The sequence below is a fragment of the Oxyura jamaicensis genome, chromosome 2 (genome assembly GCF_011077185.1).
Source record: "Oxyura jamaicensis isolate SHBP4307 breed ruddy duck chromosome 2, BPBGC_Ojam_1.0, whole genome shotgun sequence".
Classification (NCBI taxonomy): Eukaryota; Metazoa; Chordata; class Aves; order Anseriformes; family Anatidae; genus Oxyura; species Oxyura jamaicensis.
The window spans coordinates 45,795,029-45,817,664 of NC_048894.1; the positions used below are offsets into that span (position 1 = coordinate 45,795,029).

General features: G+C 46.2%; 1 protein-coding gene and 1 long non-coding RNA gene across 2 annotated transcripts; one reads left to right on the forward strand and one right to left on the reverse strand.

Moving 5' to 3' along the window:
* Nucleotides 1-594: 594 nt before the first annotated feature.
* On the forward strand, nucleotides 595-18,574 carry BFSP2 (beaded filament structural protein 2). The gene is made up of 7 exons (XM_035317067.1): nucleotides 595-1,300; nucleotides 8,583-8,665; nucleotides 10,295-10,451; nucleotides 12,262-12,423; nucleotides 16,568-16,699; nucleotides 17,309-17,529; nucleotides 18,334-18,574. The coding sequence occupies exons 1-7, from the start codon at nucleotides 854-856 to the stop codon at nucleotides 18,335-18,337; spliced, it is 1,206 nt and encodes a 401-aa protein (XP_035172958.1). The 5' UTR covers nucleotides 595-853; the 3' UTR covers nucleotides 18,338-18,574.
* Nucleotides 18,068-20,667, reverse strand: LOC118161584. The gene is made up of 2 exons (XR_004748088.1): nucleotides 20,456-20,667; nucleotides 18,068-20,220 (listed from the first exon to the last, which is right to left on the reverse strand). It is a non-coding gene; the product is annotated as an uncharacterized LOC118161584 (long non-coding RNA).
* Nucleotides 20,668-22,636: the final 1,969 nt, after the last annotated feature.

Here is a 22,636-nt window from a genome sequence, read left to right on the forward strand (position 1 = left end):
TTTTTGCATTTGTTTTCTGCACACTGTATTGCTTTTGTGAGGCAGATTTGTTTTGCATTTCACACGGAGCAAATACACTGAAATTCACAAACGTACTGGAGTATTCCTCGCATTTAGCCAGCACAGTTTGCTTGGAAATCTCAAGCCAGAATATCCAGAAACTAACCAAAACAACACGCAAAGCCATCAGATGCGGCGTTCCCAGGCTTTGTGTGAACGTGCAGTGCTAACCTTCAGCAGTCTCGCTGTGCTCAGCCTTAAAATGAGCAGAAACGTGAGGGTGCTTGTCCCTGGGCCAAGCGTGCCCTGGGGGAAGCCGAAGCATGGAGAAATCCAGAAGCTGCCGAGAGGACAAGGGAAGATTCGAGGCCCTGCAGCAGCGAAAGGCCAGCTGGGGTTGGCCACGGCACTGCTGTCTCCTCAGAAGTTGGTTTTAGCTCGTTTTGAGTAATGCCTTGCTGCAGGAGGCTCTGTGAGCATGGGTGTGAGCGGCTAGTGTGCACCGTACGGCTGGATGTTAAGGGCAGGAAATCATCGGGGCGTCAGCGCAGACACCACCACTGGCATTCTCACACGTCCGTTGTCATGAATTCCTGCCCCTCAGTGCCCGTAAACACCATTGTGCTGTTCATCTGCCGCATTTGCAGCAGCAGCAGCAGGGAGATTTCCCCTGAAATGGATTGCTGACCCAGCGGCCGGCCGGACAATGCGATGAGCGCGGCACAAAGCCCGCCTTCCAGAAAGCCATCGCACAAAGCCGAAAGCCCCGTCCGAGCCCCAACCTGCTGGGCTCCGCATATCCCTCCCGCCAGTGTGGGGCTAGTGGCGGGGCTGAGCGGGCCGCAGCGGCAGCATGCCCTTGCCGAGGCGCCGGTCGTCCTTCTTGGGGCAGCAGCCCCCTGCCTCCACGACAGAGAGCGCGGCGGGGCCCGGGCGCCGTGTGAGCGTGGGGGGCCTGTCGAGACCCCCCGGCGTCTATGTGGGCTCCGTGCCCACCGGAGGAGTGAGCAGCTTGGGCACCCGTGTGTCCCGCCGAGCCCTGGGCATCAGCAGCGTCTTCCTCCAGGGCTTGCGCAGCTCCTGCTCCGCCGTGCCCCTGGCCGCGGGGCTGGAGAAGGGCAGGGGGCTCTCCTACGAGAGCCTGAACGGCTGCCTGGTGGAGTACATCGAGAAGGTGCGAGCCCTCGAGCAGGTCAACCAGGAGCTGGAGGAGCACATCCGAGTCTACCTGGACAAGAAATCCTCCAGCGTGGGCAGCTGGGGCGCGCTGCGGGAGAGCTGGGAGGCCATCTACCACCAGGTGAGCGCGGGCGGCGGCGGGGGCACGGGGGGCCCTGAGCGGCAAGGGTGGGTGCTGATGAGAAGCCAGGCTGATCTCGGCACGCGGCGCCCCAGAAGGAGGGTTTTAAATCTGTCTTCATGATAATTAGCGTTATCATTTCACAGTGTGGCGTGGAAAATGCCTATTAAGCAGGAGAATTGCCTGAGGCATCCTGTGCATGGGGGCGATTGAAATGCACCCCAAGGTGCTGTAGTCTGCTCTGATTAAAATGGGTGATTTTTTATTTTTTTTTTCCTTAGCTGAGGTTATTACGCCAAGCATCAAAATTATTAAAAGAAAACTGCTAGGACTGAATTAGTTTATCCATCAACACGATATCATTACAAGCATGGTGTTTTTTTTTAATTAGCAATTCAGATTTTTACATTATTCCCTCGTTTGCTTAATCACATTTTCAAAAGCTCTATTTATTTAAAAATACTAATTACGTGGCTACAAATGAGCGCCTCCTTCCCTTCCAGTTGTGGCCGCCCCAGCGCCCCTTGCTCCCCGCTCTCCGTGCAGCGCAGGCTGTGCGTTCCTGGGGGGGCTCTAAAGGAAAGCATTCACCGTGGGGGTGCCAAATGGTGTCTGCATCGTCGCTGGGGACATGCAGCAAGCCCAGAAGGACCGCATCCCCCGGTTCCTTTTGCTGGGAGGATGAAGGAGCTGAAAGCAGCAAGGCTGTGCGTGCTGCTGTCCTGCAAGAAGTGCCATCGGAGTGTCCTCAGGAGGCCTGAACGTCAGCTTTAAGTTCCCTGGGACAGTTGTGTGTTGTGCCATGGGCTGACCACAGCGTTACGCCTGGCTTCAGGGAGAGGGCGCGTTCTTAGGGGGCTGCAGTTTTAGGGCAGCGTGCACCTAGCGTGCCGCAAATTGCCTGAGCCCCACGCGCGGTGGGATGAACTGCTGTGCAGAGCTCACGCCAGCAGAAACGCCCAGTTTAGCACCGACTTGTAAAGTTGCTCTCTTACTATATTGATAAATGACATTGCTGCCTCTAATCCTATAAACTTGCTGCAGGGACTGGCTCCTGAAGGCAAAGGGTGCTCCGAATCGGGGGTGCTTGCAAAAAGTAACAGCCCTGAAGCTGCCTGGCTGATGCTGGCGGGGGCTTCGGCCTGAGGGGGGTTAAAGCGTCCCAGCCAGCAGCCCCCCACTCCTCAGAGGAGTGTCCCTGTGAAACCTCTCCTGTGAAGCCTCCAGGGGCAATTGGCTAAGAACCTACCGGTTCAGTAATTTTTCATTCAAACTGTTTTCCTTTGAACCCTTCTCTGTTATCGTCATCCTGGCAACTTTCCACTACCTCCCTTGCTTACAAGCAGCTCATGCTGAGGTCTGATTAAATACTGGGAGCACCAAAGTCAACCACCAAGTGTCACGACTTCATCCCTGTTTCCAGCATTGGCTTTTGCAGATACTGAGGAAGAGAAATCTTTATACCGAGACAATAAAAGATAGTACAGAAAGAAAGAAACAGCAGCCCACGGGTTTAGCACAACAGCCCCTGGAAAAAAATAAAATAAAATAAATGTTTCTATGCAAAGGCACAGACCAAGAAACCTCTCTAAATAAGTGTTTGAGAGAGATGGAGCTGCAGTGCATCTCCTGCTGCACGGACCCACGCAGGGAAGTGGGAGCCCTCTGGGGGACAAATCCTGCAGCTACTGCAGCGACAGCAGAGCCTGGATCTGGCCACAACGCTTCAAGTGGCACCAAGTGGATCAGAGAGCAGGAGCGGAGGGTCCCTGGGGAAAAGCCCCCTGTCAGAGCTGTTTTGGAGAGGGGTCGCTGACAGAGAGCTGAGAGGGGAGGCCACCATCCAGGCTGCAGCACTGACCTTTAGTCTGGGCAGCTGGCTTTTAGCAGAGCAGGTGTACGCACGCTAGCTGGGATGGGCATGAAGGAGGAGGATTTTTTGCAGGAAGAAGGTGAAATGAGAAATCCTTGCTGAGAGCAACTCATGTGACAGAAATATAAATGAATCTCTTTTTGTCCTGGTCACACTCCTTTCCTCTAGTTTTCACACCAGTCTTCCTATGGGAAACGCAAAAAAGATTTACTAGAGATTGTCTAGTCCAACATGCCTCTTCAACAAAACAAAACAAAACAAAAACAAACAAACAAACAAACAAAACAAAACAAAAAAAGGCTGTTTGTAATGATAATCCTTCCTGGGGAGCAGTGCAGCACCTGGGAAAAGAGGCAAGAGCAGAGCAGAGCAGAGGAGTTAGCTCAGCCTCCATGGCCATTCAGCTATGGATGTGTGGGAGACACAGAGACAGACGTACCGCAGACAAAAGTAGAAGGAACAAACACCTTGGGCCAGTTTCATCACTCCTGTGACTCCCCTGCATAGCTGGGAAAACATGGAAGATCGCTAGAGTTTTCCACAGGGATGCTTTTATTTTCTCCTAGCCCTCCTATTGGCATTTACTTGGTGTCAGTACTAGGTGTGGAGAAAACACAGGGCTGACAGCCCGAACAACCACCACGTTTGGGCGTGCTCCCAGTAATGTATTTGCTGTGGGAGCAGCAGAGCCCCCGTGCAGGAGGCTCTCCTGCCCTGAAACCGCACCAGCATCGTGTGCAATGCACTGCAATGCAACACAGTGCACTTCCATTGTCTGCAATATTTCTTGGAGAGCCAGGCATCTTTCTGATGCAATCCCAGCTGCTTATAAACTATTAGACATATAAATGGAATCCCAGTTTCCTGTGGACAGCAGGAATCAGCAGAGGACACATCAATCTTCCCAGTCTCCATCCAGGTACTACTTCTCCCAAGGTGATGCAACAAATGCCACTCTTGCTACCTTCATGTTTTTATCCTTTGGGCTCTGAGAATAGATCCACCAGGGAAAGGATGACCAAAAGCATTATGAGTTTACTGCTTGGCATCCGAGCAGCAGTGTGGGGGTCACTTGCCTTTAGTCTGGTTTAGTTGTAAATGAAGATGTGTTGGAGATAATGGTCTGATATAAACCATTTATTCCAGCATGCGGAAGGAAAGACTAGACCAGGATCTTCTGTTCTTTTTCCATGAAGGCATCATTTGTAAAATTAAAAGCCCAAATGATTTTCCATTACATGAATCATTAAGCCATGAGACTCATTATCCCAGGATACACCTGAGGCCATGAACTCAGAAGCATCCAGAAAGGGATCAGGCATTTGTACAAACAGCAAAACTGTACAAAGCTATCAATTAAGCACAGCTAAAAAATTGGAAGGCATAGTAAATCGTGCAATTCTAAATTTGGTCAGATGTCTGCTAAAAATCAAAAGTTTTGATAAACCAGGGCTAAGTTCACCCAATAAGTGTCTATATCACATCCCCCTTTAGCAAGGATGGAGTCTGCAAACTCCCTTGAAGCGCCTGGTTTTCCTTGTTGCCATACCTAACCCACCAAATGGGTCAGTGCACTGATGCAACCTGAAGTTTCTTAGCAAATAAGATTTTTTTGCTCAAAGTTGAAGTCGTGTTTTCATGTCCATGAAGGTACGATGAAGTCAAAGAAAAGTGCTGAGGCCTTCTAGTTGTTTTATATCACAAATATTCAGTGTTAATTTGAGCTGGAAAAAAAATAATAAATAAAACACACCACGTTCCGAAGGTGTGCGCATCACAGATCCGAGTGTAGCAAGGCAACGTGTGGCTTAAAGGAGCTATTATTAGGAAGAGGATTAGCACTTTTGTAATACTTGCTGTCTTGGCAGTTCAAAACGCCCCATGAGCATCCGTGAGTGAAGCCTCCCCACAGCACCACGAGGCAGCACGGCGCTGCTCTCGGAGTTGCAGACAGAGCAGGCAATACCCAGTGAGGCTGCCTGCCCTCGCACATCCCCTGAGCACAAATAAGGCTGTTTTCTGAACTGCTGCGTCGTGTGTTTTACTACATGTGTCAGCAAAGTGGCTACAAATCGGCCTCACTAACGCTGTGCCTTTGGATCCAGCTGTTGGTTATTAGGAGAATTAAATCAAACAAAGGAGCCGCTAGATGGGAGTCTTACGTCTCTTCTATTTAAGCCTGCAACAGGGCTTTCGCAGCTCATGCAAATTAGAGAGAATTTCCCAGGAAACCTGATTTCTAGATAGAAAGTATGGTGTAATAATCCTCCAGGTTCATTGCTGTATTTAAATTGTACACAGCTCATTTCTGCTAGTTTCAACTGTGCCTGCCATCTTCTGAAGCCTTCTAGATATTAGTCTTTTTATACCTTTGTTACTTCTGTGGCACAACTCAGGTTTGTGTCCAGTCCTTGAAAGCCCCAGACTTGGCCACAGAACATCTGGCACTGGCTGCAGGTTCATCAGGAGGGCTGCTTGTTGCCTGCTGGAGAGGGTCACGACCAGTTACCCCAAATGCTTCAATAAAACCACAAGCTTACTACTAAAAAGCACTTTTAAGAAACAGCTTGCCTCCACATAAAGGCAGAAGCAGTCAGAGGAAAACAACTAGCTCTTCCCTGCTCCCACTTCCATTGCAGAGCAAAAGCCATTTTGCACTGAACTCAACTTCTCAACCTAGCGATCAGCCTCTCTCTGAACTGCACTGTATAGCTCACAGAATTTACTGGCGTTTTTGCTGAGGCGATGTTCCCAATTTCCTCAAAGGCTTTCATTTTCCTCAGACGTTTGACCAGGTATTGCAGCCGCGTGGGCTCACTGCTGGAGGTAAACGGACCTGTTTTGGCAGGTCAGGGCAAACTGCGAGGCTGCGTTTTCCCTGAGTTGAGCCAGGGAAAAAATAAAAGCTTTTGTGAAGATCCATACATGTATGAGTGGCCGCAGGAAGACAAAATACAATAATTTCTGTAGAAACTAAGGAAAAAAATAATTTAAAAAATCCCGATTAAATTTTCTAAAATTGAAGGAAAAAAAATGATTCATTGTATGGGTCAAAGAACTGCCTCTGCCCCCATGCTGCTGCCATGTGATAACTCGAGGTCATTTCTCCATCTTCCAGGAGAAAGTCAGATCCTACAAGGGGATCCGAGTGGGCATGGCAGCCCTGAAATGCCCCAGAAGGGAGCATTTCAAGGGGGTCTGCAACAAAGCAGGGAGAAGGAGATAAGGTGTTGAGTGCTGCTCTGCGTGCAAGAGGGCACAGAAAGGCCTTGTGTGCCCGTGTATGGGCCTGGCTGGTATGCCACAAGGCACCAATTCTTTGCCCACACCTGTGGTTTTCGTAATATCCCTGACTCCTGCATGTGCTCTGCACTCTGAAGGTTTCTCACACCCAAACTGAGGCCTTCTGGGGGCCATTGGTGGCATTCACAGGGTTCCTCTCCTCTGTCTAGATGCTATTTTCATGACACATATTGGAACTGGCAGTCTTTGAGATGGCCTGACCCTCTGTCAAATCAGTTGGAATTGGCCAATAAATCCCTAAGTTATGAAGGAAAAATTGGCAGCCCATGCAATGGGTGAGCTGTTTCCTCCTGGAAGCCAGGCTAAGCTGCAGCTGGTAGGAGCCGGCCTCCAACCACAGGCCACCAGCCATGGCCGCCTTTTCCTGTTATTTCTAACAGTGGGTATAAAATAAGCAAATCATTTCTTTTCTTCTAGTTCCTCCCCAGATTTAAGCAATGTGGAGTGCTATTAAATTCATGATCCTTTATGAACTTCTGGATGTGGGGAATAGGTTTTTCCTCCAGCTCTCTTCTAGTCCATGAGTTTGTAGGATATTTAGGGCAGCGAGCCATTTTTTTGTGAGGATCGATGTTAATTTCCACACACAAATGCTTCAGCCTTGCGTTTCCCCCTCCACCCCTGCACCGAGCAGCAGGCCAAAGAGCAGGCAGGCGGCCCACACTCAGGCAGCGATCCCCATTGCGGTACTGGAGATGACTTGTCTGGACGCGGCCTTGGTGCCTCCACACTGCACGGCCTCTTTCACCTCGGGAGAGCGCAGTGCTCCAGGGGATTTGCAATCCCATTTAGTAGCAGAGTTAATTATCCAAAGAAAGATTTCTACATCGAGAAGCCTCCTGGCCCACGTAGAAAGCTGCTCCTATTCATGTGGTGGTTTGGTTTCCACCACAAATCTCCATGGGGATCTCCTAGAAAAGGCAGACGAGGTGTTTGTTTACACAGCCTGTCACGGTCCCACAGGCTCCTCTAACACCATGCAGCCTCTTGCACGCAGCCCACCCTTGGTCCTCCCACTACCACCCTTGTCAGATGGACACCTCTCTTGTTGATGAGGACTTGAGGTGCAGACGTGGTGTCTGCACATCCTGGTGTGCCGAATTTGTACAGGGGGCATTTCCAGATGGGCCCCAGCTCCAGCTTGCAACCCAGGTGTATGCCCAGCCCTGAGAGCTCAGTCCCAGGCACCACCTCGGCACCTCCACCTTCGGGTTGGGTTCAGCTCCTCCAGAGCACAGCAGGGACCTTGGGGTGTCCGGGCCCAGGGAGCCCCCATCCAGGTATTTGCTCTAACTCTGGTACCAAATTGGGTGTTTCTTTGTTCACCTCCACAGCACAGTGCATATCTGCCTCCAGGGCAGGCTGTGGTCTTTTTTACCTTTTTAATCATTTTATATAATCTCAATAGGCTGCAGTGTCACAAGCCTTTCAGGTTTGATTCCCCCTCAAGTGCCTCCTGGGGATTAAAGATACACCAAAGAATTGTAGCAATGATATCACAGTCTTATTTGTGCAATCTCTCCAAAGCATTTCACATTCAGTGTAATAATCTTTGAAGAATGCCTGCTTCCCAGGTCTCTTATCTATTGCAAGAGCTTACGCGATCCCATCAGAGAACAAAAACAGCGCTCTGGGAGCTGAGGACCGCTCACCCGAGGCACCAAATATCCCTTGGCTTATGGAAGAGGATGACCCTGAGGAGGACTGCTGATATGGGAAGTAGAATAGGAACTGCATAAGTGTTGCTTAAACCATACCTAGAAACTATAAGTGGGACTTAAATGCTGAGCATACCTTGTATGCAGTAATGAATTTTACCCCTTGTGACCAGCTGACAATCGGGATAAATGTGTTTCCACAAGAAGATGAATGCTTAGGAGCAATGAACAGTGTGATGAAAAATTGCTGCCTATTTGCAGACAATTTGTGAATTGATATGTACAAAATTCAGTGATTAAATTACCTGGAATGAGTCACGTGAACGGCCTTAGGCTAAAGGATTATTTTCAGAATCAGAGCTATTCATCTGCTGAAGATAGATGGACCATGCAGGCAGTGCCTGTGCCGAGTCCTAATTGCTTGAGCTCTGTTGTCTCTCCCTTGCAGGTGGGTGAAGCAGTCCTTGAAAACGCCCGTCTCATGCTGCACACCGAGAACATTCAAGCCTGTGCTGAAGACTTTAAAGACAGGTAGTCCTGTGGTGGCACCTGGCTGCCCAGTTTCTCTGAAACTTTGCCTTGGCAACTGCTAACCCGATAGGGGAGGGATGCTTAGTGAACACTGGGTTCATTGGGAATACTGAGTGAGGGTTGCTGTAACATCGCAAAGTAACTGCCAAGCTACCATTGCTTTGGAACACATTTTTAAGAGTAATATTTAATAATTTATTAATATGTAATATTAGTCTGATAGATGGACATCGATTTCTTACTGGGAGGTCAGTATTCATTCAAATTTGGGTTGATATTTTGTAAAGGCAAACATTCATGTGATTTTTAGTTTCAATTTTCAGTGCTGCAGAAGTGATTTCAGAACTGGTAGCTGTTCTGCTGCAGTACCTGAAAAGCAGACACTGCACCACTGCAAACCTCACTGATAAGAATAAGATAAGAAAAGAGAAATGGGCTACACTGATTTTCCTTTTATTTCCTGAGAGAAACGAATAGCAAAAGATCCTAAATATTGATAAGCTACTTTTAAAGTCTTTCTGTTTGCAAAGTATAATATTTATGTACATGAGTACATGAAGTTCTTTAAGCTTTATTCACAAGGTCTGACTCTTCTATCTTGTACTTACAGTTGTCTCAATCATTTACCAATAGTTTTATGCAATATCTGATACACAAACAGTATTTTGAACAAATTGATTTTTATTTCCTATGTTTTTTGTCATCCATTAAACTTGTGTTCCCCTCTCTGGTATTATTTTACTTAATTACACCAAAGCATGTGTTAATCATGGTCTTAGGCTTGCCTTTTATTCCAGAAAGGTACAACTCTGAGCAACTCATTTTGTTGCTTTCCATCCCATAAGCCACACTTGTATTTTAAGTGTTATAAAAAAAAAATCTAAAAATGTCCACGGACTTGTACAAACAGTGTACACAACAATGTTAAATGAATCCATTACATAGTAAAAGCTCCTGGTGCTCGCTGGGGTCAGCTTCCCCATTCCCTTGCTGCTGAATTCCCAGCAACAAAGGTGGCTAGCAAAGGACAGAGTGCAGGAATTGTTTCACAAAGCTGGCTCCCATCTAAGAGGAGCCAGCCACAGTTTCAAGGGACAAACCACCTGCTTCCTGAGCAAGGTCTTGGCTCCATGAGCAGCTGCCACCTGATGCCAGTTCGTGTTTGTGCTGTGCAATAGTGATGAAATTAGAAATGTCCATACCATTATTATGCAGTATATCCTGATGGTTTGAAAGCACAGCAGGGAGGGAGCAGGAATCAGCAGCAGCTGAAGAATTCACACTGAAGTCTGAGGAAGGGAAAAATCCACACATCTTCATCTGGTACATAAATACCAGACCTGGCAGGAGACCACGTGCCTCTCCGTGTTTATTCAGCAGTGCTATCAGTCTGATACTGCCACACCACAGGCTGACAGCCTGGCCAGTTTTATTAGGCTCTGAGTTAATGACTAGGTACTTGAGGCAGTGGAATTGAAGTACATTGAGACAAGGTGAGGGCAGAGTACATCTCATGTGTTTCTGTGCCTCTGTCTGGGACATGAGAGCTAATTAGCAAAATGGTGTAATTTAGAAAAAATGCAAGTTTTTCTTGCTGAGCCATGCTTATCTGCTTTTATCTCTCTGTAGGTATGAAAATGAGCAGCCATTCAGAAAGGCAGTGGAAGATGAAATTAATTCCCTTTATAAAGTGATTGATGATGCTAATTTAACTAAAATGGATCTGGAGAGTCAGATAGAAAGCATGAAAGAAGAGCTGACTTTGCTGTCAAAGAATCATGAAGAAGTAAGTCCAGGCCTGGGACACTGCAGAGCTGATGTGTGCCTGCTTCGTGCGGTTGGTGTAGTGCATCTGGCAGAGCAAGCATTGAAAAGCTGAACCTGCCATGTCTGGATGGGGAGAAACTTCCTATTTCTCCTCTCCTCTCTGTTAATTTAAAGTGCTAACCTTTAAGGCAAATTATGTACATGTAAGTTTTAACTCTTTCTCGTCTGATAAATATGACATGGAAAAGATGTCACTTCATATCTTGCTGGACACCACGAGTTATTCATGGGGTTGGACAGTCTGTGTGTTGAAATCCCAACAGTTAGAGGTCTCATTTACAGCCACAGAGCTGCAGAGAGAAAACGCCTGTGCAGGGAACCAGCTCTGGCCACACTAACACTGAGCATTAACTGGGTTCGGCTGACCAAGCTGCTTGGTTCCTGAAACTGAGCCTCCCCTGAGCAACGCACCACTGAAGCAAGCCGCAGGAACAGGCAGCTGGAAGAGGACCACCTGATAAGCCAGTTTTGCAATACATTACTCATTACATCCACCGGCACCATTTGCATGAAGGTGGTTTATTCCCTTCAGCGAGGGTTTCAGGATCTGACCCAGATCTTCACTGATGGGACCGCATTTACGCAGCTGCTGTTTATTTACTGATGCCTCTAAAGGAGAGGTTGAACCAGGATGTTTCATGGAATTGAGGAGCTCTCTCTTACATTTCTTATAGATGATTTTTCCAAATGCAACATCTGAGCAACATTGGCAGGCATGTAGAGACTTGGGCTGCCAAGATAAAGCTTCATCTGCTCCCTGCTTTCATGTAACCAGTGGCTTCAGCACCAGTGCAAGCCCGGAGGAAGATGGAAGTCATTCTAGACATGAGGGAAAACACATAAAATTGAGCGAAATATGCATGGTCCCTTTTAAACCTCCATGTGTGCAATGTTTCCTGTGAAACTGGCAGAGTTGGCATTGCTGCTGTCCTCTGCCTGTACATGTGGCATAAATAGAATTACAGCTTCCCACCACTCTTCTCGTGCCACATTTAGCCAGTGCAGAGCCTGTGCAGGGTGGAAGGATGCTCCTCATCTGGGCGCTCGTGGGGCCAGCCCAGCATAGACCTGCTTTTCCTGTGGCAGTGACACCAGAGTAGGCTGTTCAACAGAAGTCACAGACCGGAGGCTGGAAGCAGCTATTGCAATTGCTCCATCTGATCTCTGGCACAATAAAGTCCCAAGGACTTTCCTGAACTAATTCAAACCTTTCTTGCCTCCAGTGTCACCACTAGGAAATCCACATCAAGTCCTTTTGAATCTTTTGCATGCTCTGAGTGATGACTTTGAACAGCACATTTTGAGGTTTCCATTCCTCCAGGTTCCTGTTCACATACACTTGCCCAGTAGGTGCATGTCTACGTTACTGCAGCAGACAGGCAGGGACCAGGGTTTGACTTGCTGTGAGCTCCTACAGTTCCTTGACCAGGGGTCCATGCTGCACCTTTGCTAGCAGTATTTGTGCATGTGGTGCCTTTGGGTCCAGGTGTGCAGTGTGCATGTGTCAGGCTGTGACTGCTGGAGAAGCAGGCTGCTGTGGGGCAGCTGCTGTAGGCAGCATCCTGCCGCAGGGCTCCAGCCTCCTTCCACCAAGGGGGAAACCATGTCCTGTGCCCAGTGTTGTGACACCCACTGCAAGACTCCCCATACACAGGCATGACAAATCTGTATCCACACAAGAAACCCTCCAGTGCACTAAAAAGCCTCTCTGAAGCTGCCATTCAGTTGTCCATTTCCCCTTTTCTTAATGCCCATTACTTTTGTTCAAGGACGTGAAGGTATTGTACAAACAGCTTGCTGGATCTCAGCTGGAAGAACTTGATGTTCCCCTGGGAAGTGGCCTGGACAACATACTGGAAAAAATCAGAATCCACTGGGAGAGAGACATCGAAAAGAATCGTGCTGAGACGGGTGCCCTGCTCCGTACCAAGGTAAGCGTGGGCTCCAGCCTCCACAACTTACTCCAGCATTGAGGGATTTGAAGCAAGCACAAAATCTGCCTAATACTCTGCAGTAACTTGGAGAACCGTCTTTGGCTTAACAAAAAAAAATGTTGTCAAAATCTAAAGGATTTTGGTCCAAGTCCATTGAAAAATACTCTCGTAAATATAAGTGATTTTCTTGGGATTCATAGAGTTAAGTAGCAGAGGAAATGGCCCCTCTGATATCACAGGTATCTGTGGGAGACTTCTAAGGGCTCTGAAATGTTGTCCACAAAAAATTAACTTAATCAGCTGATACCTCCCGTGCAGGATGAGCCACAGCTGTTACCCTACTTACTGGGGCCGTTCCTCCACTGGAGAAGTTACAGGGGCCCATAAATCAAAAGGGCAAAATACATTGCTCTACACTAATTATATAGCTATGCCTTGCTTGTGGGTTTCTCCTTGAAATTGTTTCCTTTGGCAGCAGTGGGAAAACGGGATATTAATCTGGAAATGAAAAGTGATGATAACAGACATTCCCCTTGAAAATTGTCTCCTTTCCTGATGCTGAGTTTGAAACAACCCTCTAATGCAGCTTTTCTTTGGTCATCAAGGATCACTCATTCTCCAGGCTGGTTGACGTATTTTTGCAGAGCTGAAGCATTAAGTTCATGATCCTGTGTTTTAGTAGCCATCTCATTCTGAGTCAGCTATCGTGGCAGAGCATGGCACACTAAATCAGCTGTGCTACAGAAATATTTAGCGTCGACACAGCCCCATCTGCCCTGTGGTACAGAGTTACTATGGGAGGGGTAGGGAGTAGTAAAGCCAAACAGCAAGAAGAAAAGCAAGAAATATGTTTGCAAATATATATGCAATCTCTGGGTGGCTGTTTCCTTTCAAAATAAAGAAGAAAAATCCCGTGTCAACAGCGCTAACAGTCAAAGTGGGGACATTTTCCTGTCCTAGTTATTCCTCCTCCTGTGCAAACACTCGCTTCACAACTTTGTTCTTCTTATTTCTTTCATACATCCAATATCTGCTCTTTCAACTTCTCACAGACATCGTGTGAGCAGGAGAGAAAACTACCAGCTTATCCTGACCATTTGATCCCACTGTTGTGTTTTCGACTGTGGCTAACACCCAATGTGGCAGAGAAACTCCAGTAGGCAGACATAACCTAGCCAGTCCCTACTTGGCCACCTTGCAGCTTTTATTAGTTAGGGATTAGTTTGAGTTACACTTGTTTTTTGTTTTTGTTTTTGCTTTAATGGGAGGAAGAACCAGTATATCACACATTTCTGGGAAGATCAGTTCTGGTTCTGAGCAGGTCCTGGCATGACATCCTAGGGTTGGTTGGTTTTGTTTGTTGGTTGGTGGTTTGGTTGTTGTTGTTGTTTGTTTTTTTTTTGATCCCCAAATGAAACCTAGATGATGCAGTTTTGTACCACTCATAGGTCTGTACCTCATACAGATCTATACCGATCATTACTATTTATACAGATCACAAGTGTTATGCTAATTATTTCCAGCCCATTTTCCAGCTGTGTGTGTGGCCTTCTGCCATCCTGTGTTGCTGAGTCGCACCATTTAGTCATCCACATGGTGACAAATTTGTCCTTGCTCCCTCCTCATCACAGGAGGGAGATCGGTTCTCTCCTCTCCTTTGCTCTTCATTGCTCTTCCTTCAGTCTCTCTTTGTGAGTTTTCCGTGGTTCCTAATATTTTAATTTCCTTTCTCTGTATGCAGTCTTTGGCACTGTTGTGACCAGTTGAGACCAAGGTATTTCAAGTGATGTCCTAGCACTGGCTTAGATGTCAGAGCAGAATTTTCATTATTTTCTGACCAAATCCTTGTCTCATTTGCTTTTCCTTCTGGCTAGACTTGCAGTCGTGGGTAGATTTTTCATGGGCACCAAACACAGCAATTTATATTCATACCTAATGAGGTTTTACATGGGATTTCTTAGGTAAATAAGTAGCCTTAAAACTCCAGTCCACTGTTTTCAGATCTGCATGTATTTGTCTGTAATACATTTTTTTTTCCTTGAATTGACGCAGTGATTTAAACCCTTGTACAGCATGCAAGCTATTTTTTTTCCTGAAACAGGCTTTACTTTGCATTAAACTACATAGAAGTCCACTTAGTGATGAGTTGCTGTTCATTCATGTTGTTTGATTCCACACGTCACTAATCTGTCTTGTTTTCTGTCACCCATAAATCTTTCTAGTTCATGATTCATCCCCAGGGCAGTAAACCTTGAGGCACCACGCTGTTAAACTTCTGTTGTAAAGAAGCTAGGCCTTAACCCTCCTCTTCATGTCCAGTCTCTTGACCAGCTGTTGATCCATGGCAATGCTCTGCCCTGAGCACACAATTACACAGCTTCCTTTCTCACTCCCTACGTTAGACCTCATAAAAGGTTTTGAAAATCTTGTGGATTATATCAATTGTTTCTCCCTCCTCCACCGATTTGCTAACACATTCCCAGAGCAGTTAAGAGATTAACAAAGCCCATTCCCCTATGCAGATACCAAGCTGATCAGATGTTAGCATTCTATCCTTAATCATCCTTTAATTGTCTTGATTTCATTAAAGAGAGATTAACCAGAGATTCTGCGCTCTTGTACGATGCCTGGCTCAGAACTGCACAGGTATGCTTGAAATCCACATATTCTTAGAAATTCAGGCACTAAAAAGCTAAAGAATTTGAGTGATTTCATCCTCTGCCTCTCTTAATCCAGCTGTTTGTGTGTACTACGATTCAGTACAGCATTTCCCTGTGGAGTGTCTTGGGAAGAGGAAGAGCTGGGCCCCCAGAGAGCACCAGCTGCCCAGTGAAGAGGGCCCTAACATTATGTCTGCACTTCTCTGCAGAAGGAACCCCAAATCCGAGGCCAAATTTCATGCCCAGCTGCACCCTCCTCGTGGACTCTTTGAGGTGATGCAATTGGTAATCCTGGAAGGAGGACGGGGAAACCTCGTGTGCACCAAAATCTTCACAGCTCATCCAGTGCACACTCCCTTGCTGTGCCATCCTCGGTATTTAGGGTCTGATGGGCCACTGCCATCTATTCCGTCTGCCTGGTGTGCCACTGACATCAGGAGCATTAGGAAGCTGTAAGAGCTTAGGGTACCTCCTGAAGGAGCCCCAGCATAACGTGTGGTGAGGGGAAGGGGGATTGATAGGTAGCATTTGAGTCACCGTAAGGTAAATGTGAAAGAGCAATGCAAGGCTTTGTGTAACGTGTAGGCTGTAAATATAGATGAAGAGTCATCCTTCCTGCCCTAAGTATTTACAGCCCTAGTATCATCATAATATGCAGACTACAATTTCAACACAATTATTGGATCTTACCTTTAAAATAAAAGAATGCATGATCAGAAAAGCAGGACAGGACCAAGATGAATGTTCAGGGTGGAATGGAAGTATTTTACATAGCCTAACTTCAGGGTCAACCAGGAGAAGAAATACAGGATTTGACTGAAGAATCGTATTAGCTAGAGCCCAGAGCCCTAGCCTGAAAACATTGATCTCAGCCCCCCTTAAAGGTACAGGAATTTTATTTTTACTAAAGTAAATTTTCCTTTGGCTATTTTCAAGGAGCCTGAATTGAACATATATAAAAAATCATAAGCAAAGAAGAGAATGAAATTGCATAGGATATCTTAATTCAATTAGCAGAAATCATTTTTTCTGTCTTATGTGATATGACTTGTTCTCTGATTCATAGAATCCCATGTGAAAAAGCATGGTGTGAATACTTGAAATCAAATGGGCTAAATGAAAACACTGAACTTTTAAAATATGTTACAGTATAGCTAGAAAGAAAAGCAAAATTACAGCATTGTTTTCTTTTTGTAGGTCATTTTAAACATACTAGTAGAAATGCTGAATAGCTTTTATTGACTTAGATAAAATATGTGCATTTACATGTGTAAGCCATTTTGCAGTATGTGCATAGAAGAACAGGTAAGTTTGGCCCTAGTAAGTATCCAAACCATTCAACCAAAGAATTTAATATATAGGAATCAAACTCAAAATCAGAATTGCCACAAACTGTGAAAATATTAACCGTCATTTTGGTATGTAAGGAAACTAAAGCATAATTTGAGTGCGCTGTGATGACAGCCATAACCTTGTACCAGCAACAGGCTGAAGCGACAGCTGCAGTGCGAAGCCAGGAGGAAGAACTGGTGGAGGGCCTCAGAACCGAGTTCCACGAAACTGCCTGCAAAATACAGAGCTTGCAGGCCGAAACTGAATCCTTGAGAACCTTGGTAAGTAACATTGGTTTTGAATGGGTATCTTCTGTGTGAATTCATCGTGCCTTCTGAAGAGAGCATACCTATCTTGGGGTGCAGAGTTGAGAAAAAAATTGTATTTTTTTCCAGTGGATATTGTTTCCAGAGATGCCAGACATTTCTGAGCTCTCCCTGATTGACGTGGTAAATTAAACGTACCTTGTTTGAAAACTGAGCCCCAAATTTCAATTATCTTCAATGTCTTCATACTCGCTTTATTAATAAATTTCACTGAGATTGCTGTGTGGGTTGTATTCTACAGCACAGAATAGAGTAGTTGAGTTGGAAGGGACTTAAAAAGATCATCAAGTCCAACTGCCTGACTTCTTCCGGGCACATCACTGGGGGCATTGTCCAAATGCCTCTTGGACACTGACAGGCGCGGGGCATCAACCACCCTGCTAGGAGCCTGGAACCAAACTGGTTCAACCCTTGCAATGATAATAAACATTTTTCAAAGTGTCTAGAGAAAGGAGTTCTCATATTAAAGCATAGTCAATGAAGATATTGGCCAAGCCTGGATAAATATTACTCTGAAGCATATGAAAACTGACTGTTTTAATGTCTGCTGTCCTGGCCTTACAGAAGAGGGGTCTGGAGAACTCCTTATATGATGCCAAGCACTGGCATGACATCGAACTGCAGAACCTAGGCTCTGTCATTTCCAAGCTGGAGGCAGAGATGGCAGAAATCAAAGCAGAAACTGAGCAGCAGCAGCGGGATCGTGAAAATCTGCTGACCAACAAGCAACAGCTGGAGAAAGACATTGCTGCATATCACTGCCTTCTGGATGGAGAGCAAAGCAGGTACCTGTCATCGAAAACAAGTGTGCCATGGGAAGGAGTTGTGGCCAGGGTGGTTCTCGTGTTTCTTAAGGCTGGGTGCTAGCTCGTTAAGTTTGGAGAAGATGCCAAGGGGGAGGAACATGCCAAATCTGTGCTGAGACTCCTGATGTATTGTAGAGGGCTGCTTTCCTGCACTGCCCCAAAAGGGTGAGGTTTGGGAGTACAGCAGTGGGTCTGTCAGCCTCACTTCCCTGAAGACTTGGGATCTGAGATTTTAAAACTACTGCAGCATCTGGGGGCTGCACACCACCCAGCCCCTTGTTTCTTGCCTTGGCTATGTTATGCCTTCCCTCCCTCTCCCGCTGTCCAGTCAAAATATTACAGCTGTCATCCTGGGGAAGCTCCCTTTCTCAGCACACAAGTTGCCCCTGAAGTCTAAGAACAGAACTTGGCACACCGACTGTGCTTTTTGTGAAGAAACATAACTCACACTCAGCATTTGTCCTCTGGGAATAACCTCTAAACTCAGTTGACATGGTTGGGTTGCTTGGTTGTTGTCTTTTTAAGATCCTCAATCACTGTTAGTTATGGAACTTTTGGAAATCTGATCCACAGATCTTGACTTGTTCTCTGCTTAGGTCAGGGTGAAAGTTTGTACTCACACAGAAATTTCAAAAAACAAAGACCAAGTATACCAGATGCGCTTTCTGCTGCACAGTCAGGTCCTGTGAAGCTGATGAGGTCTCACCAGTAGAACTGAAGATAGTACTTGGTTCAGCAGTTTTCCTATTTGTAGTAGTGATCAATTTTATTTTTAACTTTCAGCTGATTATGAAATTCCCAGCCCACAGAAGACCATTGCCATTCAAAGCAAAAGATGTCACTGCTAAGTATGTTCGTGGAAGCTGAAAACCCATCAAAGCAGCCTGCTTTACTCAGTTTGATTCAACAGTCGAAGTAGGTTGTAGCTTGAACAACTTCATTAGACCCTCTTCATGTAACTGCTTTGCTTAAAGATTTCAATTTACTCATGTTGTTAAAATTATAATAAAAATAAAGAATATCAGCTTTTTTGTCTTTTTTTTTTTTTTTTCTTTCAGTATTTTTCACAATAGCTGAGGGGAGCTACATTAATAGCATAGGACCTCCACTTTCCAGCAAGTGAACTTCTTTTTGTGTTACAAATACATTGACTGAACTACTCCTCCACTGTGCAAACGGCACAAATGGCAAGTGCTCTGCTGTGTCACAAGACCAGCATTAGTGCGAAACGTAATTCAAATACGGCTAAAGCAGTTAAACTTAAATGACGTCAACTTGATGCAATTAATTTTGCAATACACAAGCCAGCAGAAGCAGTAATGCAAGCACCCCAGCAGCACTCAGTAAACGCATTTTAACCCTCGGCTAAACTTTTGGAAAAGCTGAAGGTGAAGGAGAGCGACAGCAGTTCTGTTTGCAGCCTAGGTCGCATCCTTTTAACACCCACTGTGTTTCATGGATCAGGATTTGATGATAGGGACAGTTACAAAGGGGGATAAGATGTTTATTAAGTGGACTCAAAGACTACTGAGAAATGGGATATGTTAGAGAACATTATGGCATACAGCACATGAGACAGGCTGAAGATATTGTGATCTTTAATGAAATATTACCTAACAGAGCTGTTTAGTTTTAATGACTGATAACATCAGATACACTCCAAATCCACTACACTTGTTCCACCAGTGAGTAAGAGGAATCAGCAGGTAAGTTTCATGTCTTCCTTTGCGCATTTCCCCACACACGGGAAGTCCTTCCTCATGCAGTTATTTGACAATTTCTCAATTTTTTGAAAAAAAGAAAGCCCTTTTTGGCATATACTACCTGGAAGATTTTTATTTAAAAAAAAAAATGTGATTAATAGATTAACCAACAGCAACCCAAAAGAAAGATAATGGCAAAATCCTTTTTTCTCTTACAGACCGTAGGCTCCTCAGAGCAGCAATAACACTTTCTTCCTTATCTGCAGAACTTACCATTTTGTGAATCCATCAAGAACAGCGATGATGATGGAAAATACCCAAGAACAGTTGTACAAGAGGTGTGATGGCACTGATCCTTGGGTTGCTGTTAACTGGATGTGTCTAGGAATAGTTATGTGTTGATGTCAGTGAAGCATGATGTTCCCTCATCCTTGTCATACAAGACAGCAGTTTCTCTGAGATTTGGGCTATTTGGGTTAGCCCACACTCATTTCAGACTTTGTACTCAGTGGGAACATACCGCACCAGCTAGGATTTGGTACTCTAGCCTATGATCCTTGTGTTTACATCTTAGCATAAGTATTATTATTATTGATTCTATGTTTCAAAGATTATTTTAAGGTGGCTTCAAGCTGGCACTGTGTAAAATTTAACACTGTCACCACGGAATGCTTTCATATGGCAACTACTGGTGGAGAAATGGACATAACACAACTCCCTTCCAGCTCTAAAAGTCTTAAATTACAGCAAACTGAGCAGCACAATGCTGACATGAAGGTTAAACTCCTAAAGAGAACCAGGGCCCATGCTGTGGCAAGGACTCTGCCAGATTCCTTCTCCAAGCTGCTCCGCACAGCAGCTGCACTTTTCCTAAGGGCAGCTTCTCCCATTTCCTTAGGCCAATGCCTGCCTAAGAGTTACCGGGCGTTCTGCTTGTGATCTGCAAACGTCAAAGCAGTTTGCAGGGCTATCACCTTCATTTCACAGGATGGAGATAATTCGGTACAAAGAAGATGGGATAAGACAAAACACTGGATGACTGGAAGTGGAAGTCAGTTCCTAACTCTTGCCCAGGTTTCGCAATCATCACCTCCAACCCACTTTGTTTTACCATTCTGCAGTTTCTCCACACGAGCAGTGACCACTGTGGCACCTCCCCTACATGCAGCAGTACTTTGTTCCCCAGGCTTTACAAAATGCACCACGATGCGCAGGGAGCAGCATCGCAGCCCCAGGAGGGAGACAAGAGCAGTTCAGGCACCTCTGTGTGCCATGACGCGCACGCTGCATTGCACGCTGCGAACGTGGGGGAGGAAGGAGACAAAGTCCTCTGGGTAAACCTGCACCTGAGCAGAGGCACCCAAAGCACCGTGCCTCGCCAAGGGCTGGCCACTCCGGTCAGGGATACACCGTGCGGTACAAACCTGCCCGCTGAGCTCATGCTGCTCTCCCTGCCGCGCGGCACGCTGCACAGAGTCCTCGCATCGCAAACATTGCTTCTGCCAGCCGGTGCCTGCAAGCTGTTCTTCAGCCAGACGCCCTCTGCTCATGTATAGAGGATCGCTGGATTTGAGAGAGGAAAATGAAACAATAGCCGTAACAACCCTTTTTTATGGCTCTAGCATATTATGCAGCAATGATCTTGACCATATAAGCTAATGCAGTGCATTCACCGAGAGCTACACATTCTGTGCATCAGCACATTTTCACAATTTTGCATAAAAATAAAGCTAGATGTGGGAGGAAAATCCAGGCATAACTGCATAACTAATGCTTCCTTTAAAGTGCCAACTGAGACACGTCTTTAAATCTGTATCTAAGCCTTCAGAGGCCTAAATCATTGCTGATATTTTCCATGGTTTCCGTTGAGTCTGTTCCAGATTTAACAGCGGAATTTTTCCTTGGTACTCTGCTCCTGACAGGTATTAAGTTTCTAATCCAGAGTTGGTCACTCCAGACTTACAGTATTGTGTTTGCGAGGGACAAGTGACGCAGACGCTCAAAGCAGCAAAAAAGCATCAGGTTCACGTTCTCCAGCCTGATACTAGGGATTACCCACACTAACGCAACAAAAATATTTTACCAGCTGCTGAAATTCAAAAAGCGTATCTCAGAATCAGCCCCAGCATTGTGCTTTGTGGCCATTATTAGCTTATCCGCTACAAAAGCTGAGGGGTACAAACCATCTGCTTAGTTGCATTTTGTTACCGGGGCTGAGCCTGCAAGTCACGGCGTGGCGCAGTGCAGAGGCATGTGTGAGCTTCCCGGGCAGTACCATGGCACTAACACAAGGGAAGGCAGCGTCTCAGCACAAGGGGTGTCTGGCACCGAGCTGTCCGGTGTCACCCTTCCACGTGACCCCATCCTATTGACTGAAAAGGGTGAGAGTCCAGGAGCATGTAAAGAAGCAGAGAAAATGGGACAGCTACGGAATTTGTTCTCCCCTTAGGTAATCATGCTTGTCGTGAAATAGAAAGTGTCACTGATCATGCAGCGTTCTGGGTTACTGGATGAACTGTCACGCTTGCAGCTTTTAGTTGCCAGGCCCTGCTCTGCGTGGGATCAAATCCCCTAAGAGCACAGAATGTCAGTGGCAATAGAAAAATACGGGGAGAGCACAGCACGACACATGAAGAGGGTTGTAACAAATCTCTCAGTCTGGAACACTTAACTATGGTGATTCAGGTCTGACTACAAAACACAGGGAAAGACACAGAGTGCCTGACCCCCTCCTGCAGTATGACGGTGACACCTGCCTTCCCTGTTTTTTCAAACAAGGCGAGGATTATGGACGGTAAATGCTAAGCAACAGTATTTTCAGACACAAATTACAGAGACTGTCAAACGTTCCTCAAACTTTAAAAACACTTTTAATTTATACGTTAAAATTTACACACATTTTCAGGATAAATTTTCATTCATGTTAAGATACACATAATATATTTTTAGGATAAAATATCACAAAGCATAAAGTGACACCAGGTAAGCCCGGATATAGACATGCTTGTTTTTATGTCATTACAATACACACCTACGGCTATTTGACAGGTAATTCCCGTCAGGGCTCACACTTTAGCAGCAGGTACATGTCCTTTGGAAGGCTGACCAGCGAAGTGAGCCATCACAAACAGCAACTCCGTGTAATTACGACTCAGGACAGGCTGCTTTTCGAAACGCCCTGACTCAGAGCTTTTGACGAGGCACCGGGAAACCGCGGTGAGCTCTCTGGCCGCCCGAGTTCCTCTCGGAGCCGAACGCCCAAGCCGGCGGCGACACCCTCACGGCCCCCCCTCAGCGAAGCCCCTTCCCCCGGAGGTCGCGAAGAGGAGCCGGGCGGTCCCCGCCGGGCTGAGGGGCCGCCTGAGGGCAGCGGGCAGCGGGCG

Bases quoted from the DNA above. Each gene is read 5' to 3' on its own strand.
- BFSP2 (XM_035317067.1), top strand. From the start codon at position 854: ATGCCCTTGCCGAGGCGCCGGTCGTCCTTCTTGGGGCAGCAGCCCCCT. The intron at 1,301-8,582 runs GTGAGCGCGGGC...TCTCCCTTGCAG, and splicing joins GGGAGGCCATCTACCACCAG to GTGGGTGAAGCAGTCCTTGA. The intron at 10,452-12,261 runs GTAAGTCCAGGC...CTTTTGTTCAAG, and splicing joins TGTCAAAGAATCATGAAGAA to GACGTGAAGGTATTGTACAA.